The sequence below is a fragment of the Mesoplodon densirostris genome, chromosome 16 (genome assembly GCF_025265405.1).
Source record: "Mesoplodon densirostris isolate mMesDen1 chromosome 16, mMesDen1 primary haplotype, whole genome shotgun sequence".
Classification (NCBI taxonomy): Eukaryota; Metazoa; Chordata; class Mammalia; order Artiodactyla; family Ziphiidae; genus Mesoplodon; species Mesoplodon densirostris.
The window spans coordinates 84,625,052-84,644,464 of record NC_082676.1 but is presented as its reverse complement, the minus strand read 5'-3'; the positions used below and the strand labels follow the sequence as shown (position 1 = coordinate 84,644,464).

Sequence of the window (19,413 nt, the reverse complement as noted above, 5' to 3'; positions counted from 1 at the left end):
CAAGAGAAGCCACTACGATGAGAAGGCCGCACACAGCAACGAAGACCTAACACATCCAAAAAACAAAAAAAAAAGTGGTTAGGATGGGAAGTTTCACGCTAGGTGGGGGGTTTTGAAATCACATCGTGGAATCACGCCCTGGAAGCGTTCTTCGGCTGTCGCTTCCCTTTACGTCACATGCACTTTCATGTCATTAAATGTTCCTCAAAAACCTGGCCTGGACGGCCTAGGGAGCCACAGTATGTCCCGTCGGTGGCCCAGTGGCCACCGAGGGCTTCGGACAACACAGCACCGAGCATCCATGCACATAAGGCTTGTGCACATGATCACTTCTCTACAGCAAATGTACACACACACAACTGTGCAGACGAAGGACACACATTCCAAACGCTCCAGACAGACTGTGCACCTGCCCCTCCTCTACAGTAAAGAACCCTCGTGGGCAGGAAGCCTGACCTCAGCGCTTTGGGGAGTAAGCTCAGCTCTCCGTAAGGGAGGAGCACAGCGCTCCCACAGAAGGAGGCTGAGCTCTAAGGGGCCTCATTCTGGGTTCCAAAGGCATCACTGCCCAGCCAGCAACAACAGGAGGAGCCCCTCCAGGTCCCCTAAAATTTGAGTTAAGGGCAAGGCCTCTGTTTATCTTTAAAACAGGTCATCCACTGATTTTCCAGGCTGCAGGCAATTCGGCGAGGATAGGATAACCTTTGCAGTAAATAGTGGTGGGAGGCGTGAATAGCTGTGTGCAGAGCAGGGGGCCTCACCCTGACCTCACAGCCTATGTGGAGATGAACACAAAAGGATCACAGACCTGCCATGAGATCTCAAACTATAAACTTCTATAAGACAACATAGAAGGGTGCTGGGAATACTGGACAGCCACAGGCGAAAGAATGAAACTGGACCACTATCCCACACCATACACCAAAATTAACCCAAAATGGATTAAACACTTGAACGTAAGACCAGGAACCATAAAGCTCCTAGAAGGAAATATAAGTAGCAAGAAGCTCCTTGACATCAGTCTTAGTGATGATTTTTTGAAATCTGACACCAAAAACAGAAGCAAAAAGAAACAAGAGGAACTACATCACCTGAGAAGCTTCTGCACAGCAGAGGGAACCATCAACAAAATGAAAGGCAGCCTATTAAATGGGAAAAGATATTTGCAAATCATATACCTGATAAGGGGTTAATATCCAAAATATACAGAGAACTCATACAACTCAATAGCAAAGAAACAACCCTATTAAAAAAATAGATAGAGGGGCTTCCCTGGTGGCGCAGTGGTTAGGAATCCGCCTGCCAGTGCAGAGGATACGGGTTCGAGCCCTGGTCTGGGAAGATCTCACATGCCGTGGAGCAACTAAGCCCGTGTGCCACAACTACTGACCATGAGCTCTAGAGCCCGTGAGCCACAACTACTGAGCCCGCATGCCACAACTACTGAAGCCCATGCGCCTAGAGCCTGTGCTCCGCAACAAGAGAAGCCTGTGCACCACAATGAAGAGTAGCCCCCGCTCGCCGCAACTAGAGAAAAGCCCACGTGCAGCAACAAACACCCAACACAGCCAAAAAAAAAATTAATTTTTTTTTTTTTTGCAGCACGCGGGCCTCTCACTGTTGTGGCCTCTCCTGTTGCAGAGCACAGGCTCCGGACGCGCAGGCTCAGCGGCCATGGCTCACGGGCCCAGCCGCTCCGCGGCATGTGGGATCTTCCCAGACCGGGGCACGAACCCGTGTCCCCTGTATCGGCAGGCGGACTCTCAACCACTGTGCCACCAGGAAGCCCCCTAAATTTTTTTTAAAAGTTAAAAAAAAAAAAGAAGAAAGAAGACAACATAGGAGAAAATCTTCATGACCTCAGGTTTCACAAAGATTTCTTCAACGGAATACAAAAAGCATGAACTCAAAAATTCAATAAATTGGACCTCACCAAAATTAAAAACTTACACTCTTCAAAAGACACTATTAATCAAAATGAAACGGCAAGCCACAGACTATAAGAGAAAACATTCACAACACATCCCACAAAGGACTTGTACCAGAATATATACGGAACGCCCAAAACTCACTAAGAAAAAGATAGACAATAATGAACAGGCAAAAGCCTTGCACAGACACTTCTGAGAAGATATACAAATGGCCCGTGCACCTGATGAAAGCATAATCGACAGCATCCTCCACCAGGGAATACAAGTTAAAACTAGAATGAGAAACCACCCCCATGCATCAGAATGGCTAAACTGAAAAGACTGACAACACCAAGTGTTGCCGAGGATACAGAGCATCCAGAACTCTCGATGCTGCTGGTGGCGAGAGGTGGTGCCTCCAACTGAGCTTAACTCCACAGGAAAGCCCAACACTGACAGTGGGCCTGCACGTCCACTCCTGGGTACCTATCTACCAGGGAGTCAGTCTCCCTCCTGGCCCAGTGCCAAGGCCCAAGACCCTGCCAGAAGAGCGCCTGGTCTACCTGTGCCCTGGCCCAGATGGCACACTACCTGCACTTTTGGGCCCCTGGCTTTTGCCGTGTCATCCTTGCAAGTGCCCCACCACTGCCAGGCTGTGCGGGGCCTCAGTCAGGCACCTCGGTCGTTCCCCATCTCTGCCCCCCGCATGCCAAGCGCCACCCCCAAGCCCCTCACCTCATAGTCCTTCTGCAGCAGCACCGTGTGGGTGAGGCTCTTGTCCAGGCACAGCGCTGCGAGCTTCCGGCAGGTGCGCCGGACGTTCAGAATCAAGTCTATGCTGGGGACGTGGCTCAGGATGTGCAGGAGGATCTCATCAGAGAAGCCCAGGAGGTGGGCACCATCTGCCACCGCGGCTGCTGCAGGGGGTGCATCACCGTCGTTGGATGTGTCCTGAAAACAAGGGGCACCAAATTCCATGGGATCCCCCAGGGTGGCCCTCAGGCAAGGGAAGCCTTCACCACAGTCCATGGGGAAGAAGAGGCTGTTACCAAACATCTTAACTGCAGAGCAAAGAGTCCCCAACATTCTCCGAAAGCCCCTTTCAACCTGCACACCAGGATCGCTCTTCAAAAGTAACAGGTTTGAAATTTAAGAGAGATTTTTCCTACTGAAGGTCTCCAGCCAAGTCTGGCAGGTTTCCAACTCAACTCATGACCATCAGCCGAGGTTGTCCATTTGTAAAAGCTGCTATTCCGCCCCCACCCCACTCTGCCCCAAATGGCAGGCTGTATTCGTAAAACATCCTTGGGGGGGCCTCCCTGGTGGCGCAAGTGGTTGAGAGTCCGCCTGCCGATGCAGGGGATACGGGTTCGTGCCCCGGTCTGGGAGGATACCATATGCCGCGGAGCGGCTGGGCCCGTGAGCCATGGCTGCTGAGCCTGTGCATCCGGAGCCTGCGCGTCCGGAGCCTGTGCTCCGCAACGGGGGAGGCCACAACAGTGAGAGGCCCGCATACCGCAAAAAAAAAAAAAAAAAAAAAACCATCCTTGGTCAGGTGAATGCCATCAAGAAACAATGATAATTGGTCTTCACCGATAACAACAGTGCCTTCACCTCCCAGGGCTGCTCTGATGGGTAATGAGTTGCCATTATGTGTATGACATGTGTATCCGCTCTTCAGGACAGCGCTGGACGGGGAAAGGACGAGTCAAATGAGAGAATGAAGCTATGAGGCCCTAATAAGTAAGAAACAGCACCTACCAGACCAATGACATTTTTAAATCTCAAGATTCGTAACAAACGATAGGAACGGGGCTTCCCTGGTGGCGCAGTGGTTGAGAGTCCGCCTGCCGATGCAGGGGACAAGGGTTCATGCACCGGTCCGGGAAGATCCCACATGCCGCGGAGTGGCTGGGCCCGTGAGCCATGGCTGCTGAGCCTGCGCATCCGGAGCCTGTGCTCGGCAATGGGAGAGGCCACAACAGTGAGAGGCCCGCGTACCGCAAAAAAAAAAAAAAAAAAAAAAAAAAAAAAAACGATAGGAACGGCACAACTCCTCTCTACTTATCAGACTTCCTGGCTAGAAATCCAGGTTGGGGGCTTCCCTGGTGGCGCAGTGGTTGAGAATCCGCCTGCCAATGCAGGGGACACGGGTTCGAGCCCTGGTCCAGGAAGATTTCACATGCTGCAGAGCAACTAAGCCCGTGCACCACAGCTACTGAGCCTGAGATCTAGAGCCCGCGAGCCACAACTACTGAAGCCCATGCACCTAGAGACCGTGCTCTGCAACAAAAGAAGCCACCACAATGAGAAGCCCATGCACCGCAACAAAGAGTAGCCCCCGCTCACCGCAACTAGAGAAAGCCCGAGCACAGCAATGAAGACCCAACACAGCCAAAAATAAAATAAATAAAAGAAAAAAAAAAAGAAAAAAAGGAAAGAAATCCATGTTGGTATTTCCAGTAAGATGTCCACACATATTGTTTCATTCTGTTTTTGCAAATATCTACAGGTTTTCTGCCCTAATGTGGGCTTCCCGTCTTACTGACCAGTGCCTGTACAACCAAGACAAAGAGGAGATAAACCTATGTCAGTGTGCTGTGAAATCCCCAAATCAGGGCCAAAGGAACTGGGATGCTCTAAGAAAAGCCCATGGTGGGGAGGAATCCCTGTATCTTCCCAACACCTCCTGAGGGGCCCCTCCTGCCTTAAACGTCCTCACTGACGGGGGGCCTCTGACACTCCCAGGAGGGAGAGTATCCAGAGCTATTTCTACTGCCTTTTCCAGTGACTCTGTCTACGAGCCCCACCTCCTCGGTCCTGACTCTTTTTCCATACATATTTGCATGGATGGAAGCCTCCAGGCTTGGAAAGCCCTGCTGCTGCCATGGCAACCGTTAAGTCCAGGGAGGAAGGGCCTGTCTGCACACCCCACACAGGCACCAGGGGTTTCCCGGGAGCTCTGACTGCGACACCCCTCCAGCCTCTGCATCGGGCCGAGCCCTTGCCAGGACGGGAAAGGTCTCCCCGATTACTGCCCACACTTTCCACAGCATCGGCCCCTCCCACTCTCCCTTCGGCCTGAGAGGCAGCGGCCAGACTTGCCTTCCCTTCCCTCCCTCCTTCCGAAGTGCCCTCCGTCCTGTCTCCCTCCTCCCACCTTTACAGGGGCAGGAGGCAGCCATCAGACCCAAGTCCATAGCTGCCCTGGGTCACTGTATTCTGGGGTCCAGTGTTTTGAACCGTACGTGACTTTCCTGAGAGATTTCCCAGGGCCGATCATCTGGGATGATCCCAGACACCTGTTAAAAACTCAGATTCCCAGGCCGCATCCTAGACCTAGGGACTCTATCTCCCGAGAGAGAGGCTGGGACCAGGGGCAAATCCTTATCAGGCAAGCTTGGTATACAGGGCTCCTGGGCACAAGTGGGAAGAGCTGGGCCTGAATTCCACTGAGCAGCCTGAGGCTGACCCCTTCTGATGCCCAATTCGCAGATTTATCAAAGTAAGAACGCCACTGCAGAGCAAAGAGAACACAGGGCAAAACACTCCCAGAAACTCCAGCATCATATGATTTCCAGTTACAGTATGGAATACTGAATTTCTCTTAAAACCACCTAGAAATTACATGAATTTTAAAAAAACAAAACAAAACAGGAGGTGAGTTGCAGCTTCCTCCGTCCAGTCTCAGCACCCCCGATGCGATCACCTTCTCCACATGCTGTGCCCCAGTGCTGTCCTTAGGCCAGCAGCCCCTGTCCTGGGACAGGCGTTCAGGGCAGCAGGCCTGGATGAGAGGAGCAGCCGCCCGGGCAGCAGGTCACATTGGTTCCCCCCGGGTCTCCCGACGGCCAAGCCTGGGAGGCCCAGTTGTGCTGGGTTTGCAACAGTTGAGTCTTTTCCCTGGAACGGAGGCTTCATGTCTAAGTCCGTGTACCTTCCCCCCAGGAAAGGCAGCGAGTTCTGCAGAGGTAACAGCAAATAGGGGGCCGCCACCAGGAGGGAGGGAGGAGGCCACCGAGCTCCTTCACCTCCGAGCGGGGGTGTGAGTAGCCCCCGCTCACCACAACTAGAGAAAGCCGGTGCACAGCAGCAAAGACCCAATGCAGCCAAAAACAAATAAATCAAATAAATAATAATACATTTTTAAAAAAAAGAAATAGAAAAAAAAACGGGCAGTGAGTACATGGAAGTTCATTATAACGTTCTTTCGCAAGTGTGTGGAGTTTTACAGTTTACTTTTGTTTTTGGTTTTTCTGATCACAGGAGGGACCTGAGGGAGGCTTCTCACATCACCCCTCTTCCTAAGCCTCTGCTTCTCCAGTTGGCATTTTCCGGAATGTCCCCTGATACACGGCACTCAGGCCTCCAAGCCTTTGCCCAAGCTGCCCCCTCCACCCAACGTGCCACCACACAAAAGAAACTGCTTCTCTCAGAACTTCAGCTCAAAGGCTCCGTCCCCAGGAAGCCCTTCCAGCATCCCCCAGACACACTTAGCTCACCCTTCTCCTCCACTGCCGCCCCAGCTTACCCTCCTCCCCCTCCAGTCTCCAGCCTCATCGGTGAACTGTACTGGTTTGTTGCTTGCCTGTCTCCTCCCTAGGCCAGGAATGGCTCCTGAACAGGGATCACTTTCCAATGCCCAAGGGAAAGAGCCATTGAACTGGGTGTCAACAAACCACGGTTTCAGAATCATTTGAAGAGCTATTAAAAACGCAGAGCCCAACTCCTCAGAAACTCAGGGAGCAGTCCTAGACATCTGCATTTTAAGCCCAGCAAGGATGCTCAAAATCAGACCACCCCATTCTGAAATCAGAGAGTGGGGATGGTGGCACAACCTTGTGAATATATTTTAAAACCACTGCATTATACACTTTAAAAGTAAATTTTGGAAAAAAAAAAAAAGTAAATTTTGGGACCTCCCTGGGAGCCCAGTGGTTATGACTTCGTGATTCCATTCATTGCCAGGGGCGTGGGTTCGATCCCTGGTCAGGGAACTAAGATCCTGCATACCACATGGTGCAGCTAAAATTTTTAAAATACTGAAAAAAATAAAATAAAAGTGTAAATTTTATGGTATGTTAACTGTATCTCAATCAATCAATCAATAATTAGACTGTCCCAGGGACTTCCCTGGTGGCACAGTGGTTAAAAATCCGCTTGCCAATGCAAGGGGCACGGGTTCAAGCCCAGGTCCGGGAAGATCCCACATGCCGTGGAGCCACTAAGCCCACGCGCCACAACTACTGAGCCTGTGCTCTAGAGCCCACGAGCCACAACTACTGAGCCCGTGTGCCACAACTACTGAAGCCCGCGCGCCTAGAGCCCGTGCTCCGCAACAAGAGAAGCCACCACAATGAGAAGCCCGCACACCACAACGAAGAGTAGCCCCCAGTAACCGCAACTAGAGAAAAGGCCGCATGCAGCAACAAAGACCCAACACAACCAAAAATTTAAAAATTAATTTATAAAAAAAAATTTTTTTTTAATAATTAGACTGTCCCAGAGAAAGGGACCTTGATCGTGTCCAGGATAGAGCAAGACTCCCCCTCTCACCTCTCAAGCCAAAAGACCCTCACGATGGGACAAGAGGCCTCACTGGGCAGGGCCCCGACATATGATTCAAGGAACAGAGGGGCCTTTGCACCAAGACCCCGTAAGACCAAGGTGCCAGACAGCCCCCCCACAAGCACACGCGACTAACGGGAATCTGCTAATGCAGCCAGGCTATACCCCAGGATTCTTCCTGGGGGAGCTGGTATTCTCTGGCCCTTCAATCCTACTACCAGCGAGCAGGTGGGCCCCACACCTTCCCCCTCAATCAAGGGGCCACTTCCGAGCCAAATCCGCTTCAAATGAAGAACAGCTGTCGGCAACCCCAGCCGCCTCCCCCACACTCATGCCGCACCGGCTCCTGCTCGCCGGAGCACGAGCAAGCCCGCAAGGCTTAGGGAGTACGCTCGACGGTCTGAGTCCCGGACGACAGGTATAAATACAGGTGCACACAGGTACACAAACAGGTAGCTGGGAATCAACAAAAGGGAAGACCCCAGTCACTGTCCGGATCCCCCATTTCCTGGTGTACAGAGAAAATACCCTGCACCCCATTACAGGAACTCGGTGGGTTTCTCTGTCAGACCCAGATTTGTGGAGCATTGGGGAAGAAATTCAGGGTGAATCACAAGTCCCGCAGGTGAAATGGCTTTTCCTCTACCACCCCCCAAGTCACACAAGCAGACTCCGAGAAAAGTGGGCTGGACTGAAACCGAACGTTCAGCGACACAGGATAGGATGGGATGGGAAGGGAAGGGAAGGGAAGTGGGCAGGGAGGAGGAACGTCTCAGAGCTCCAAGGGCTGAGCCAAGGCACAGGAGCATGGGAAGAGGGCCTGGGAGACCTAGAGGAGCTGGAAACTCTGCGGAAGGCGGGAGAGGGGGAGAAGTCTGCCGATCAGGAATGCGGACAGGCAAACGGATGGAAAACCAAAAGTTGAAAGAGCTTATGCCTTCGGATACAGGATGAGGTCCTAGGGAGCGGGATGGGTCAAGGATGGGGGATGGGGTAAGGGGCAAGGGGCAAGGGGCAAGGCCAGGGTAGGGATGGGAAGGACAGGGCGAGGCCAAGGCCAGGGTCGGGGCAGGAAGGACCAAGCCAGGCCGACGCCAGGGTCGGAGTGAGGGCGGCGGCGGCGGTCAGGATGGGAAGCTGAGAGCCAGCCGAGGTCAGGACGGGAAGGATGGAGCGGGAAAGGGAGCGAGACGGAAAGGACGCAGGGGAACCGGAGTCAGGGTGGGGAGGACCGAGCGGGACCAAAGCCGCCGGGCAGGTAGGAGAGTAGAGACAGGCGCCTGCCGTACCTCTCCGATGCTGGCCATGTCGAGGGCGGGACGAGCCGCTGCCGCCGGAGCCACAGCTCCGGGACCTCCCGCCTGGCTGGCCAGGGATGCTCAAAGCCGGCGCGTCGGAGGCTCCACAGAGATCCGGGGCAGGGGGCGGGGGCCGCTCGCCACTTCCGGCGCCCGCCGATACGCACTTCCGCTAGCCCGCGGGCGAGTCCCGCGCGGCCGCCATGTTGGGTGCGGCGCGCAGCCAAGCACCCGGTAGGGCTGGATAGAACGCGGGCATCTTGGCCGGGCCGCACTTGCTCTCCGACGTCATGTCCCGCTCCTCTGCTCTCTGCACGCCCCTTTCCAGCCACACAGGCCCTCTCTTGCCGGCCCAGCACTCTCCTGACTCTAGGCCTTTGCATTTGCCGGTCCCAGTGCCTGCAGTGTTCAGAAACCACCTGTCAGAGAGCCGGTCCCTGACCCCCTTGCAGAAAATAGCATTACCCCCTCCCCATCCTCACAAACACACACCTAACAAATAACCTTATCCTCTGTTATTTTTCTCCATAACTCTTTGCACTATCTGATCCACCGTACCTTTTTTTTTTTTTTTTTCCTGTCCTCCCCAATAAACTGTAAACGCCCTGTACCTAGAAAGCTCCCTGACATGGGCGCTGAATAAATATTTTCTGGGTAAATTAATGTCTGGATGATATGCTCTCACCTGTAACCTTTTGCATTTACAAATCATTGACTAATAAAAATTTGTGGGGAAGAAAGAACTGGATGTGAATGCTAGAAGTCAGAAACTAAATAAATAAATAAATTTATTTTTTTAAAAAAGGAAAGATGTTGACTGGGCCATGCACCCTCCAAAGACTCAAGGGAAGAATCCTTCCTTGATTTTTTTAAATATATTTTTAAAATTTATTTATTTTATTTGTTTATTTTTGGCTGTGTTGGGTCTTCGTTGCTGCGCGCGGGCTTTCTCTAGTTGCGGCGAGTGGGGGCTACTCTCGTTGCGGTGCACGGGCTTCTCATTGCGGTGGCTTCTCTTGTTGCGGAACAGGGGCCCTAGGCACGTGGGCTTCAGTAGTTGTGGCTCGTGGGCTTCAGTATTTGTGGTGCAAGGGCTCAATAGTTGTGGCTCGTGGGCTGTAGAGCACAGGCTCAGTAGTTGGGGTGCACGGGCTTAGTTGCTCCTCAGCATGTAGGGTCTTCCCAGACCAGGGCTCGAACCCGCGTCCCCTGCGTTGGCAGGCGCATTCTTAACCACTGCACCACCAGGGAAGCCCTCTTCCTTGATTCTTTTAGGTTGCGGAGGTTGCCAGCAATCCTTGGAATTCCTTGGCTTGTGGCCACATACTCCAAGTTCTGCCTCTGGGGTCATCTTCACTTTTTGCACGTGTGTGTATCCTCTCCTCTCCTCTTCTTTTTTTTTTTTTTTTTTTTTGGCCACGCCGCTGGGGCTTATGGGATCTTACTTCCCCAACCAGGGACTGAACCCCGGGCCCACAGCAGTTAAAGCACTGAGTCCTAACCACTGGACTGCCAGGGAATTCCCTCTCCTCTTCTTATAAAGACACCAGTCATGATGGATTTAAGATCCACCCTAGGCCAGTATGACCTCATCTTAACTAGTGACATCTGCAAAGATCTTGTTTCCAGATAAGGTCACATTCTGAGATTCCAGGTGAACCTGAATCTTTGGGGGACACTATGCAACCCAGCACATCAAGCTTCATATTAAACTCTCCCTGGGCCTCACTTCCCTCCCACCTCACCAGGTTGAGCCAGTTTGTATCCAGAGAACTCTGGTGGCTCCAGCTGTGGGCGGGCCACCATGGGAACAGGCACAGTCCTTGCCTCAAAGAGCTCACGGTTAGGTCAAAGGTTAGGAGCCACTTGAGGCAAACACGTGTTAATGGGGTTTCCATTATTTTTTGTTTACTATCAAAACCTCAACAATGAAGCCCGACTCTGACTCAGGCAGGCATCTGGGGGTTTCACAGAGGCCCAGGTTCTCCTGACTCCCTGACCCATTCCTTTCCTTCCCCTATAAGCCATAATCAGGTATGTTTCTCATTGTGGCAGATGTGTTTATTTTCCCTCCCCCACTAGAAGAGGACATGGCTGCAGCAGACCCTTGATCAACATTTGTCAAATCAATGATTGATTAAATGAGATTATGCAGGTACGTGTCCAGCAGAGGAGCTATTCAATACACAGAAGCTGTAACCTCTACCACTCTTACTCTTTCTAATGAGGAAGGAGTCTCACATTTCCTGGGCATCACCAATTCTGAGGAACATTTGAGTTGGAAAATCACTGAGTGTGGGGCTGGGGAGTCAGCCCCAGTGCCTCACTGTTCTCAGTCTGTCACAAGCCTTTCCAGGTTTCGGTGACGCTTCCTCACAGCGTCCACTGAGAAGTGTAGGTGAATGGATAAATGAACTGTAGTCCATCTGAACCGTGGAATAGCAGTCAACACTAAAAAGAAATGGGCTATCAAGCCGTGAAAAGACATGGAGGAGGAACTTCCCTGGTGGCACAGTGGTAAGAATCTCCCTGCCAACGCAGGGGACGCGAGTTCAAGCCCCGGTCCAGGAAGATCCCACATGCCGCGGAGCAAGTAAGCCTGCGTGCCACAACTACTGAGCCTGCGCTCTAGAGCCCACGAGCCACAACTACTGAAGCCCGCGCGCCTAGAACCCATGTTCTGCAGCAAGAGAAGCCACCGCAATGAGAAGCCCACGCACTGCAACGAAGAGCAACCCCCCGCTCGCCACAACTAGAGAAAGCCTGTGCGCAGCAACGAAGACCCAACGCAGCCAAAAATAAGTAAATAAATAAATAAAATTTTAAAAATAATAAAAAATAAATTAATTTTTTAAAAAGCCATGGAGGAAACTTCAATGCACATTCCTGAGTGAAAGAAGCCAATCTGAAAAGGCTACATACTTCATGATCCCAACTACATGACATTCTGGAAAAGGCAAAAATTAGAAGTTCTTTGAAATCAGTTTTAGAAGATTGATTAAACCATTATATTTTTAAAAAGGCAAAAATTATGGAGATAATAAAAAGATCCGTGGTTGCCGGGACTTAGGGAGACCAGGCCAGGGAGGAACCGGCAGAGCACAGAGGATCTTCAGGGCAGTGCAACTGCTCCGTATGATACTGTAATGGTGGGCGTCTGTGCAAGCCCACACAATGGAAACACCAAGGGTGAACTCCAAGGTAAATTACGGGGGTACCATGTGTCAATGTAGGTTTCATCAGTGGTGACACATGTACCGCTCAGCTCTGTTCTCCGGCTCTAGTGGGGATGTTGATGGTGGAGGAGGTTACGCAAGCCGGGGACGTATGGGAAATCTCGGTACCTTCCTCTCCATTTTGCTGTGAACCTAAAACTGCTCTAAACATTAAATGTTATTACTTTTGAAATATGTATCTCTGACCCGCTCACTCCTGAAGCGCTCCCTCTGCCTTTGCCTGTGCTGTTGCCGCTGTCAGGTGGCTCTCAGCCCAACTCTGACTCATTTCTCAACATCCTTTCCACAGAAAACCTTCCCCTCCCCCCCGACCAGCTCACTGTTCCGTTATTCTCTGTCACCATTCCTCCAAGTATTTCTTGAAGGCATTTATCCCAGTGGATAATTAAGGGCCATCAGTATGAGGTTTTGGTCCACATCTGTCCTCCCACCACTCCAGTGCCATCCACTAGAATTTTCTACAAGGTTGAGAATGTTCCATACCTGTGCTGTCCAATGGGCACTTGAAATGTGACTTGTGCAACTGAAGAACTGAATTCTTAATTGTAATTTATCTCAATATAAATAGCCGTGTGTGGCTCATGGCCCCCTAGGGGACAGTGCAGCAAGACTGGAATCCCTGGGAATCCCCTGGCAGTCCAGTGGTTAGGGCTCAGCGCTTTTACTGCCGAGGGCCCAGATTGGATCCTGGCTGGAGAACTAAAATCCCACAAGCCGTGTGATGCAGTGGGGAAAAAAAAAAAAAAAAAGACTGGCAGCCCTATGAGGGCAGGGACAATGTCACAGTACTACTGCTGAACCCCCCCCTCTAGAGCTGCGTGGCTGCTTGAAATGTAAGTTGAATGATGAATAAGGTGAATGAGTGAGTGAAGGCGCCAGCCGTGGCCCTGAATGATCCCAGCTCCCGAGTCCCTTGGGTGATTCCAGGCTAGAGGGTGAGTTCCGATCCTGCCACTGGCCCCTCAGAGCCGCCTCACAGCCCCAGGTCCCCCCCTGCCCGGAAGATGACCGGCCTGCAACAGTGCCACCACGAGCTTCCAAGCATCCTCCCTGTGTCCTCACTGCTGGGAGCCAGGAAGACACGTCAGGATGAAGGGAACGACCCGGGGTTCTGAGCCCCCGCACTTGCCAAGTCTCCCCTCCTCTCAGGACACCTGTTAGGGTGCAGTTCCATCCAGGCAGGAGGCGCTTCACAGAGGAGGGACATTCCAGCGAGAGACGGTTTCAGCTGCTTAAGAAGGTGAGCCTCAGGCAGTCAGAGCGGCCTCACGGGGGAGCCAGCCACCTGAGAAAGCAAGGAGCCTCCTGGCCTGGGGCAGAGGTGGCTCGAGGGTCAGAGTGGAGAAGCCAAAGTTCTGTAAAACAAGAGGCCGGTTGTGTTGGGCTGAACCTTGCCTTTTCTGGCCTGTTGTCCTGTTGGGCTTCACAGGTATTAGGGTCAAATTCCAGCTTCCTCACTTATAAGGTGGGTAACCTGGGGCCAGCGCACCTGTCCTCCCTGAGCCTCAGTTTCCTAATCTGTAAAATGGGTGCTGAGAGGAAGGCGGCAGGTAATGCAGCACCCTCTGGCTTAGCCCAGATGATCAGCCCAGCTGTGGCCCCGGGAGGAAAGGAGCAGCACCTAAAGGGTCAAATGTGTGTCTCCTTTCAAAGGAAAAGCCTGAGGGAGCACCTGCTCACAGCACCTCTCCAGCTGTTACTGACATTCCCATTTCTCAGATGGGCATGTGGACAGTAACGTGACTTCCCAGGGCCACAAAGAAAAGACCCATAGCCCCATCCACCCTCCCATTCATGCCCGGGCCTCTGTCCTCAGTCAATCAGAGCCTCTGCCTGAGACGCGCACACCCACACTTCCACCTGCCCAGGCGACTGTTGTCTGGCCAGCTCCCGCACCCCTCCCACAGGAAGCCGTCTGAAGAAGCCTCCTGCTCAAGAGCCACGGATACCCCCATCCCCCCTTCAGCCAGGTTTATGGTCCTTTATTACCTCATTTGTTGGGAAAAGGCAAAATGATGATTGCTTTTTTCCTTTTTTTTCCACCTGTATTTCTTAGTTTTTTCCAGCTTCACTGAGGTACTTTGATGAGCTCTGATGTACGTCTACACCCGCGACGCCATCACGCGTCCACGGGATGAACGTCTCCGTTTTCCCAGGCCGACCCTGTATGTTCTTCACCACAGGCAGCCGCTCCTCTTTCTTCTTCTCATCGTCACCACTGGTACTTGTACATTCCTATTTATTCTGTCTTGCCCAGTAAGCTGGGCACCTTGTGAGGGCAGGAAACACACCTGGTTTCTTCTCCACTGCATCCCATCGCGTGGCACCATGCCTAGTACAAACAGTGTGAGGGAGGAAGGGGGGAAGAGAGAAAGCGAGAAAGGGAGGGAGGGAGAGAGGGGTTTCCAGACTGACAGCTCCTCCAGGGCAGGCTCTGTGTCCAAGACATCAGCACAGAGCAGGTACTCAACTCGCATCGGTGGAAACTTACCTGCAGCTCCCAGAGCCCAGGGCTGACCACCATCCCTGAATTAGACCAAAAGAGCTGGAACTGACCCAGGAGGGACTTCTCTTCCTGGTTCCCGGGCCTCTAAGACAGCACAGGGTCAGGGCGAAGCATCCTCGGTGCTCTTCCTCTGGGCCAGGTGACAGAGGGCAACGCCCTGGGGAACAGGACACCTTCCTGATAGCACATTCTGCACCCGCCATGCTGTTTCATGTACTGATCTAGGAAAATCTGCCCAGGTTAGCCCAGGGACCGTGGGCTCCCCTTTGGCTTTTTGGAGCCATCAGGAGGTCGAACAGCCCTCTTCCCACCACACACCCCCAAGGTGCTGCGCAAAAGGTGCCTTTCTGAGGATCTGCACTGTCCCTAAGATGGGAGGCGGTGGGTCACCCCATCCTCACGGGCCACAGCTCCCACCGTCCCCAGCGCAGCCCTGGGGGAGCCCCAGGTTCATGGAGGGGAGGGGGTCCCCCAAGGCCTCAAATCTGCATCGACTAGGGGGCCAGTTTCCGTATCTCACTCCCTCTGGCGGTGTTGGAGAGGCCTCACCCACTTTCCCTCCATGTCAACCACAGCTTCTAGCAGAGTGGAGGCCAGCCAGGCTCGGAGAAGATTCCCAAACTGACCCCGCCCTCCAGGCTGCTTCCCCCTGGGCCAGATCTGCACTTGAAAGTGGGCAGAGAGAATAAAGGATGGCGTCCACCTTCCGGTCAGAAGGATGCAGGCCTCGGCCACGCCCCCCGCCAGAGCCAACTAAAGCCGTCTCTGCCGACCCTGCATCCCCTTGTCCCCAGGCCTCCGGTGGGTGGCGCTGTCCATTCTATGGGGGTCACTCCAGGTGAGTGGGCAGGTGTTAAGTTTGAGGCCCCACCCTCAACCTCAGAGCCCCTGGCTCTCCGCAGGTACTAAAGGGAAGGTGAGGACAAAGTCTGTGGCCTGGGAGACCCCACTATCCCAAGAGGACAGTGAGGGAGCAGCACCCACAGGGACGAAGGTCCCCACCCAGTTCTACGAGGTGGTACAGGGCCCACAACTCCCTAGCTCCCCACTCTCCCCGCATCTGGACCTCAGAACCCAGCGAGAAATCGAGAGGAACAAGGGCCAGGCGGGGAACTCACTTGATTCGAGGCCGGAATCCCTAACTCCTCCCACTTAACCCGATCCCAGACCCTTCAGGGTGAGAGGTGCCTCGAAGCATCCCCAGCGCCCCAGCCTTCTCCCCAACATCCAACAACGCCAGCCACAAGCCACGTGTTTCTTTAAGGTGTGCACTTTATTGAACTGGTCTCAAGTCAGTGTACAGGTAAGCCCTGGTTACCTCCGCACCTCAACCCGCTCCCAGGGGGACCAAAAGCCTTCATACATCTCAAGATGGGGGACAAAAAAGGGGGCCATGATGGCTGACCATTCAAAATAAAACAAACAAAAAGAACAAGTATTAAGGCAAAGATTAAAAAAAAAATTTTGGAGTACATAATTTACACAAAAGCAATGCTATCACCCTCCCCTATGTGGACTCGGGCGAGGACTGGCCCTTCTCCTAAGGGAGAAGTGGGGCGGCTTTTGGGAAGGCAAGGGACTTCCTGTAACAATGCATCTCACGATATTTGGAATGACTATTAAAAAAAAAAAAAAGAACAATGTACAATCAAAGTCCTCGGCCACATTGTAGAACTCTGGGGCTGCTCCATCCAATGCTGTCACCTTCACCGTTCCAGTTTTTAAATCCTGAGTCAAGCGCAAAAAAAAAAAAACCAAAACAAAAAAGACCAATAAAAAAAAAAAAAACCAAATAAAGCCATGCCAATCTCATCTCGTTTTCTGCACAAGTTAGGTTTTGTCGAGAAAAGGGTGTGACGCAACTAAGAGTCCGCCTAGAAGCACTTGCGGTGGACGATGGAGGGGCCAGACTCGTCGTACTCCTGCTTGCTGATCCACATCTGCTGGAAGGTGGACAGCGAGGCCAGGATGGAGCCACCGATCCACACGGAGTACTTGCGCTCAGGGGGAGCGATGATCTGGAGAGAGAAAGGGACAGTGAGGGCTCTGGCCGTCCCAGCCCTGGTACACCAGGGCCTACAGCAAAGCAGCTGCCTTGACGACCACCACGCTATCGGCACCGAAGCCAGATCTCACCCCCCCCCACCCCAGGTGCCCAAGCCAGCTCGGGCCAGGCACTCACCTTGATCTTCATCGTGCTGGGAGCCAGGGCAGTGATCTCCTTCTGCATCCTGTCGGCGATGCCTGGGTACATGGTGGTCCCCCCGGACAGCACCGTGTTGGCATAGAGGTCCTTGCGGATGTCGACGTCACACTTCATGATGGAATTGAAGGTAGTTTCGTGGATGCCACAGGATTCCATGCCTGAGGAGAAAGAGAAGCCAGACTTAGCTCCCAGTGTGGCCAGAGTGACCCTCGTGTGGGGCGGGCATGAGACCTCCTTTCTCACCCAGGAAGGAAGGCTGGAAAAGAGCCTCGGGGCAGCGGAACCGCTCGTTGCCGATGGTGATGACCTGACCATCGGGCAGCTCGTAGCTCTTCTCCAGGGAAGAGCTGGAGGCCGCGGTGGCCATCTCCTGCTCGAAGTCCAGGGCGACGTAGCAGAGCTTCTCCTTGATGTCACGTACGATTTCCCGCTCGGCCGTGGTGGTGAAGCTGTAGCCACGCTCCGTGAGGATCTTCATGAGGTAGTCCGTCAGGTCCCGGCCAGCCAGGTCCAGACGCAGGATGGCGTGGGGGAGGGCGTACCCCTCGTAGATGGGCACCGTGTGGGTGACCCCATCACCGGAGTCCATCACGATACCAGTGGTGCGGCCAGAGGCGTACAAGGACAGCACAGCCTGGATGGCCACGTACATGGCTGGGGTGTTGAAGGTCTCGAACATGATCTGCACGGAGAGATAGACCATGTCACACTTGGGAGGCCACCGGGAGCAGTCAGGCCAGACTGGGAACATGCAAAGAGTGCAAGGAACATGACTAAGTGTGCTGGGGCTCCCAGGACGGGGATTCACTTCAGACCTATTGTGCACCTACTGAATACACACTCCAAGGCCACTGTACAGCAGCCTCGTCGGCTTTGTCACACGAGCCAGTGTTAGTACCTACACCCACAGCACTTTATGCTTTCAACACCTAGTCAGAAAAGCAAACACGAGAAAAAGATTCCATCTGGGAAAAAGCAAATAGAACCTGCAGAGTTCCAAAGGAGACTCAGGTCAGAGAAGAAAGTCCTAGGAAAATGGCAGAAGAAAGAACAAGTGAGAAAGGGCGTGGCCAAGAAGGGCGAGAAAAGGGGTGCAGGGGGCGCCCAGGCGAGGCCGGCGGGCCACTGACCTGGGTCATCTTCTCACGGTTGGCCTTGGGGTTCAGGGGGGCCTCGGTCAGCAGAACGGGGTGCTCCTCGGGGGCCACACGCAGCTCGTTGTAGAAGGTGTGGTGCCAGATCTTCTCCATGTCATCCCAGTTGGTGACGATGCCGTGCTCGATGGGGTACTTGAGGGTCAGGATGCCTCTCTTGCTCTGGGCCTCATCACCCACATAGGAGTCCTTCTGGCCCATGCCCACCATCACGCCCTGCGGAGGGAGGGGCAAGGCGCCTTCAGCTCAGGCACTGCCCCACCGACCCTCACCCAGAAAGCCGAAGGCCTCCCCCTCCCTCGCTCCGCCTGCTCCCGAGAGGGGAGCCCCACCCACCAAGTCAGACCCGAGGCGGGCGCCTTACCTGGTGCCGGGGGCGCCCCACGATGGAGGGGAAGACGGCCCTGGGAGCATCGTCACCCGCGAAGCCGGCCTTGCACATGCCGGAGCCGTTGTCGACCACGAGCGCAGCAATATCGTCATCCATGGCAAACTGCGGGGAGAACAGGACCATGAGCTGTGCGGCCGCCCCCGCCCTACCCACTTCCGGCGCACCGCGCCTTCGAGCCGCCAGGGGGCGCCGGCGCGCGCCCAGATTGGGGACAAAGGAAGCCGGCCGGCCGCGTTATTACCATAAAAGGCAAACGCGGGTTGGAGGCGGCCCCGCGGCTCGCGGCAGGAAGCCAGGCCTCCGCCCCCCTACACCGGGCGCCGGCCCCGCCCCGCCCAAAAAGCACCACCCGGCGAACGCTCAGCAGCCACACCCGCGGGAGCCGGCGGCGCGAGAAGGAAGTGCGCGCAGGCGCTCTCGCGCCGCGGCGACCCCACCCCTTCCGGCCGGCCGCCCCGCCCTCGCTTCCCGAGCCTAACGCGCACACGCACGCGCACTGGTGTCCCCAGCCCCCACCCGGCCCCGCTGCCCCGCCGCGCCCACCCACCCTCCCGCCTCGCTGCCCCGCCGTCCCGCCGGCGGAGCGAGCCGCCCGCTCGGACAAAGACCCGCGGCCGCCCCGGTCCCGACGGCAATATTCTGGAAGCGCGCCCCGAGCGCAGCTCCGGACCCGAGCGAGGAGCGCATGAATCCACTCCCCGCAGCCGGGAGGCTGTCCACAGGGCCAGGATCGCGGGCTGCCTGCCCGGAGGAGGCGCGGGCCCAGCGCACTAGCGGCCCGGTCGGCGCGGGGCCCTACCTGGTGGCGGTGTAGACCGGCGGCGAAGGCGGAGCGGCGAGGGCGAGGGACCTGTGCTGGCGGAGTGGACGCGGTCTCGACTGTGGCTGCGCGTCGCGCCGCCGGGTTTTATAGGGCGCCGCCGCGGCCGCTCGAGCCATAAAAGGCAACTTTCGAAACGGCCAGCGCTGATTGGCCCCGCGCCGCTCACTCACCGGCCTCGCCGCACAGTGCAGCATTTTTTTACCCCCTCTCCCCTCCTTTTGCAAAAAAAAAAAAAAAAGAGAGAGAGAGAGAAATGGACTGGGAGAGAGCGAGAACGAGATTGAGGAAGAGGAGGAGGGAGAGAGTTTTGGCTTTGGGTGC

At 54.4% G+C, this 19,413-nt stretch overlaps 2 protein-coding genes across 5 annotated transcripts in view; both read right to left on the bottom strand.

The window, feature by feature from the left end:
• FBXL18 (F-box and leucine rich repeat protein 18) overlaps positions 1-8,894 on the bottom strand; it is a 39,273-nt gene extending 30,379 nt beyond the window's left edge. For 3 of the 4 annotated variants that reach the window (XR_009530141.1, XM_060078402.1, XM_060078403.1), the window contains exons 1-2: positions 8,768-8,894; positions 2,646-2,861 (exon numbers count right to left, since the gene is read on the bottom strand). Coding sequence is in view for 3 of the 4 variants with exons in the window: in XM_060078402.1 (XP_059934385.1) it covers positions 2,646-2,861; positions 8,768-8,785 (234 nt within the window). In the remaining variant the exon portion in view is untranslated. The remainder of the gene's footprint in view (positions 1-2,645; positions 2,862-8,767) is intronic. The other variant, XM_060078404.1, reaches the window with a different exon arrangement.
• Positions 8,895-15,772: 6,878 nt separating this feature from the next.
• ACTB (actin beta) lies at positions 15,773-19,175 on the bottom strand. The gene is made up of 6 exons (XM_060079501.1): positions 19,069-19,175; positions 18,243-18,371; positions 17,855-18,094; positions 16,968-17,406; positions 16,701-16,882; positions 15,773-16,536 (listed from the first exon to the last, which is right to left on the bottom strand). The coding sequence occupies exons 2-6, from the start codon at positions 18,363-18,365 to the stop codon at positions 16,393-16,395; spliced, it is 1,128 nt and encodes a 375-aa protein (XP_059935484.1). The 5' UTR covers positions 18,366-18,371; positions 19,069-19,175; the 3' UTR covers positions 15,773-16,392.
• Positions 19,176-19,413: the final 238 nt, after the last annotated feature.

Coding starts and splice junctions, on each gene's coding strand:
- ACTB (XM_060079501.1), bottom strand. CDS start 18,365: ATGGATGACGATATTGCTGCGCTCGTGGTCGACAACGGCTCCGGCATG. Junction 17,407..17,854: donor ACCGTGAGAAGATGACCCAG/GTCAGTGGCCCG, acceptor CTCTCCGTGCAG/ATCATGTTCGAGACCTTCAA. Junction 16,883..16,967: donor TTTCCAGCCTTCCTTCCTGG/GTGAGAAAGGAG, acceptor CTTTCTCCTCAG/GCATGGAATCCTGTGGCATC.